This window comes from Octopus bimaculoides, chromosome 1 (genome assembly GCF_001194135.2).
Source record: "Octopus bimaculoides isolate UCB-OBI-ISO-001 chromosome 1, ASM119413v2, whole genome shotgun sequence".
NCBI classification, from domain to species: Eukaryota; Metazoa; Mollusca; class Cephalopoda; order Octopoda; family Octopodidae; genus Octopus; species Octopus bimaculoides.
In genome coordinates, this window is record NC_068981.1 from 60,046,041 (window position 1) to 60,051,552 (window position 5,512).

The following is a 5,512-nucleotide window of genomic DNA, read 5'->3' on the forward strand; positions in this document are numbered from 1 at the left end:
ACACACACACACACACACACACACACACACACACACACAAACACACACACAAACATACACACACACATTGTTGAATGGCCGTTGACTACTCATTAGTTCCTCCGCTCTTCGACTTGTCTTAGTATTCATCTCTGTAGCTGTCCAACAATCACCCGCCTCACCAAGCAAGCTTGGTGGAGTTGCCAGTTTAGTAGCCGACGACTCGACCATGTAACAGGTTGAACTGGATTACAAGTTACCAGTATCGTTCAAGAGCGACCAATGCCAATCGAGAGCGACCTGACAGTACATGTATGTATGTAATCTATAAGATACCATTTCTTAGAACCAGGGTTCATCCATGTCGTTTTATACTTATTCTTTAGTTGAAACATTGTATTCATGACACACAAATCCATCTCTTCGCACATTTGTAACAGTAGTAAACCATTACTGTTGGAGCTCCCAACCCCATGCTTTCCTAGGACACCCCAAGTCTCCAAATCTGCACCAACTCGAGCATTAAAATCACCCAAAATGACAACTTTGTTATCATGGGGGATATTGCGTATAATCTCTGTAAGTGATAAATAGAAGGCAAGTTTATCATTCTCTGATGAATTCATAGTTGGAGCATATGCACTTATGAGTGTTGCATAGCGATCTTTTCTTAATGGAAGTCTTAAAGACATCAAACAAACCGAATTACCACATGGTAGTTCCTCAAGTTTTGAAACCAGAATGGCTTTGATAGCAAATCCCACTCCTGATTCTCTCTTATAGGTCTCCTCTCTACCACTCCAAAATAAATGATACCCAGCAGATTTCTCTACGAAATTCCTCTTTCTATGAATTCTTGTTTCGGCTGACGCTACAACATCCATATCATATCGCTGTAACTCTTTTGCAACAAGCACGGATCTTCTCTCTGGACGAGATTTCAGACAATCATTGTCTAATAACGTTCGAACATTCCAACATCCTATATTCATAGGCTTGCATCTTAACTTGAATTTACTCACAGTTGCAGGATGACGACCGGACCGAGGCTGTGGTGCCCTGGGACACCTGCTGGGCCAGACATCAGAACAAAATGTTTCAGAGCCCTTTTTGCCATTTGCTTCATTATCAACATGAACTTTCATTGTTTAGATCTGCATTTTTAAACTTCGGCCAGCTATGTACATACACGATGTCCATTTCTTTTTCCTCCCCAGCAACATCTGTGCCTGACACTTTTTAAAATGAGAAATATTTTGCACTTCAGCCATTCCCACTCTCTAAACTTCAAAGCATGATCCAAAAAGAAGAGCAAGTCAACATCATCAGGTGCATTTGCAGCCGCAGGTTTTATATCAGAGTGTCCTTCTCCCAGTATTTGCCCAACCAAAGGCTAACAACAAGACAGCAGTGAAGTATTTAAATTCAGAGTTACTCTCTCCTAGATATACTGCCTTCGGCATGGCTTGGGTAAACAGATGAGCACTGTCCACCTTTCATCTATTTATTAAAAAAAAATACATACATACATAAATACATGCATACATAAAAAATACAAGCTTATATACATACAAAAATACCGTGTTGTTAATGATGAAATTCCACTGAAGGAGCTTTGGATCTAGGTTAGACACCAGCTCCTTCTCTGTTAAAATAAAACTGAATAATGACATACATACATAAACACACGCATATATATATATATATATATATATATATATATATATTATTAGGGATAAAAATCCAAATTTATTTATTGTGCTTTTACTTATTAATTTTTTTTCTATGTGACAGTGGATTTTCATCGATGAGTTCATGAACCTTGGTTCTTTTCCCTAAAACTATATATATATATATATATATATATATATATATATATATATACGAACATGCATACATACATACACGCACAAATTTAAACTGGGTATTTCCTTCATACTAATAGGAATACACTGATTTATAAAAGTTTGTGAGATGCAATACCGATAATGTTCTAAATAATATAACTATATTTCTATTTGTTTTCTGTATTTTCAAACGCAAATAAGGTCCAAACTTCTTTTCAACTAAGAGTGGTCGATAAAATAAATATCAGGTGTTTCACGTTCAATCCACTATGCATTCCAGTATACACAAATGTTTGTTGATATAAAAATGTCATTATATTAATAGATTGTCTGTATTGGTGTTCTAGATTTTTGGTATACTTTAATCACGATATGACCTTTAGCTGATAGTCATTGCTGTCTTCAGAGACATTAGAAAATTAGTGTCTGTCTTTATCAATGCCATTTCTCTAATATTGCTTTATGATATGATTATGTACCGTTATAATGTTTCTTGCGAAGCAAATTTAAATAGTTATTGCCTTTTATTATTTGTAAGATCAAAGTTACCCAGGGAATAATAATTGCAGCAACGTTTTGGTTGTTGCTTGGATCGCGTTCACCATCATCCTTCAGATCTATGAACAACGTCGCTCCTACCTTAACCACCTGGTCTATTTTACCAGTATTGTGTACTCCGAATACGTTAACAAATGTATGCTTCTAACTGCCATATTAAATGGCATTATTTGCGAAAGGTCTATCTGCTGTTCATTGCTCGTAGGATGGTAACAGATATCATGCAAAGGAAGTCAGATAGATCAAAATGGTGGTGATACATATGGATAAATACAAAATATTTGGTGTAGAGAATAAGTAACTTTTTTGCGCATATTCTGTATATCGCATTTCTGATATAAGGAATAGTTAAGGACATAAGGTATTAGGCTATAGATTTCAAGCTTAAATCGTTCCAAGTAGTTCAATGGGTAACTAAGTAAACTATAAGACTCTATTATTTTCGCGTATATTGGTCGTCTCTACGAATATATAAGAGACTTGAAACAAGTAGCCAAGCATCTGCATTAATATGGTTTTGGAGTGTTAATTGCGATAAACAAGCGCCAAGTATAGTGCATTTGGGGATATTTTTAATCCAAGATATCTTTAAAATAAATCTATATTTATATTAGAAATACGTTGACTTGTTAGTTGCACATTTTCAAAGAGCAAGACACTGGTTCACCCCATATATCACGGTGACAGTGGCGGCAAAGCAACAGTAACCTGCTTCAAAGGCATTCATTTGAAGTCTCGCTGATGCTTAGAAAATTTGACGAAATTATTCACAAACACACAGACAAAGACAGACACACACACACACACACACACACACACACACACACACACACACACACACACACACACACACACACACACACACACACACACACACACACACACAGATACATACGTACACACACATACATACACAGAGACACTTCTATATTTGTATCAACACACACAAATAGAAATATGCTAGTGTCGGTGGTAAGGAAATATGTCCTTAAGCCTCTAATTGTAAGTTTATTGAAGTTTATTGTTGTTGTTGTTATTGTTGTCACTACTAATGTTGTTTTGTTCCGATCGCAACCGTTTTGGTGTTGGAAGTAGCAATACCGTTTGTCTCTGCGCTTGCTCTCTCCACCGTGAGATGAAACGTTTTGAGGTGGTATTTGTTGCCGTAAATAAATCATTTGAGGTTTTACTCTCTCTCATCTCATGCATTGCTTTGCACTCTCTTCGAATTAATAGAAGTTTGGATTTCCAAGAACTTCTTTTATGAACAGACAAAATATCGAAATCCCATTTAATTCTGTTTGAGTCTATGTGTATGAGTTTGTGTGGTTAGGGTAGTTTCATATAAATTTCTTTCCCGTCTGTTTCTAACATTGTCATTACTCTGGTATGGTCCCTGCTAGGAAGTAGAGTGATCCACTTGACATTAATTACACGCTGCCTCATATATACAAGATATAATGAAAGGCTTGAAGATGCATGTTGTGGCTATTCTTCGGGCTTCCTGATCACTGCTGCAGATGAGCGCCAGTGTCCTGTGATATTTTCCTATGGCTACGTATACTACTGCAGGCTACACTTCACCAAGCATTATTCTAAATTTCAGCTGGAGAGGGATGCAGCAGCTTTCTCTGTATTTGGTTCATATATTGTCATGTATTTGTCATGCTTACATTTCTTCTGTTAAAAATGATATCAACCCAGAGCGAACAGTACCGTTTTGGTTTTCGCATCAGTGACACCATTTATCTCTCATCAGCTACTCTCTCCACTGTGGGGCAGAAAGCTTCAACATGGTCTGCTTTCGCTAGATAAGTAATTATTTGGGGAGATCACATCGCATCGCTGTGCCTTCTTTCCCAGCATATACAAACTACACTCAATATATGCATTACATTATTTAATAATTGTGTTATATTTAAGAAATATACTTATCAGTGTGAAAAATTCGCCTACAAAGATGAAAAGAATGATTAACTTTCATCTGTTTCCCTCTGTCACCTATTTGCAATGAGAAGATGACAACAAAACTATAGCGGTAGTGCACCATCTTGGTGGTCGATTGCAGTTACATAAAAAAACACAACCAGAAATAGAGGGTTTACATTACCTGTGGCCAAGATATATACGAGAGCACTGCTCTTCAGTCTCACTCTAAGGATGTTCTAATTAAGCAACTTACTATCCTATTCTCTAAGAGTACCAGCCCTATGGAATCATGATTCCCTTAATATTTCGCTAAGAAATCTTGACGTTAACTAATTGAACGTTGGTTGCCTCAATTCCACATCTCTAGCTGACTAGCAATGTTAATAAAACCTGTCCCTTCGCCATTAAAGACGTGTAATGCCTTTTGGCGTTTAGTTATATCATTTCTCGACATTGTATTGGTATTATAAGGCCTAGAAATCTACTAGGTCATTTACCACGCTTTCACTCACTAAAATTACCATTTCCATCATATCGCCAGAACGTTTTGATAACTGTATTCAAATGTAACCAATGTTGAACTATAAGATACATTGAGCAAACATTGAAACAATAAAGGCAGCTTATTAAATTCAATGGTTAAAAAGAAGTAGAAGATAAATCTATAGTTTTACCGTCCAAGCTGAGGTTCTGTTCACTGGCGTTTGAAGTGCGTGTTTCTTTATAGGTATGTTTGCTTATGAAGTGAGATGAATTTTCTGAAATAGATAAGTATGATGGATAATAGAGATACCACAATAAATTATGAATACACAAACATATTCACATTCCGGGATCCATATGCGCTGATATACACAGTCGTTCAAGCACGCACGCATACATACACATACATACACAAGATAAGTATAAATACGCTCACACAAAATGCATAACAACCGACACTCAGACAATCGCAAATTACTGAATTTTTTAAATTACAACAAAGAGTATACAGCAGACCTAGCAATGTAATATCACGTTATACAGCTAGTTTATCGTCACATCAAATAATGATCTTCCTTTTGTTGTGTGACGATTGCTTCTTTATCCAATTAACTAAGGTATATGCCTGTCTGTAAATTCGGTGTATATATACACACATACATACATGCATACACACACACACACACACACACACACACACACACACACACACATAC

General features: G+C 36.5%; 1 protein-coding gene across 1 annotated transcript in view; it reads right to left on the reverse strand.

Annotated features, from left to right (window-relative positions):
* Positions 1-5,512, reverse strand: part of LOC106876327 (uncharacterized) — a 74,364-nt gene that overhangs the window by 52,725 nt on the left and 16,127 nt on the right. The window contains exon 2 of the mRNA XM_014924828.2: positions 4,988-5,071. Coding sequence (XP_014780314.1) covers positions 4,988-5,071 — 84 coding nt within the window. The remainder of the gene's footprint in view (positions 1-4,987; positions 5,072-5,512) is intronic.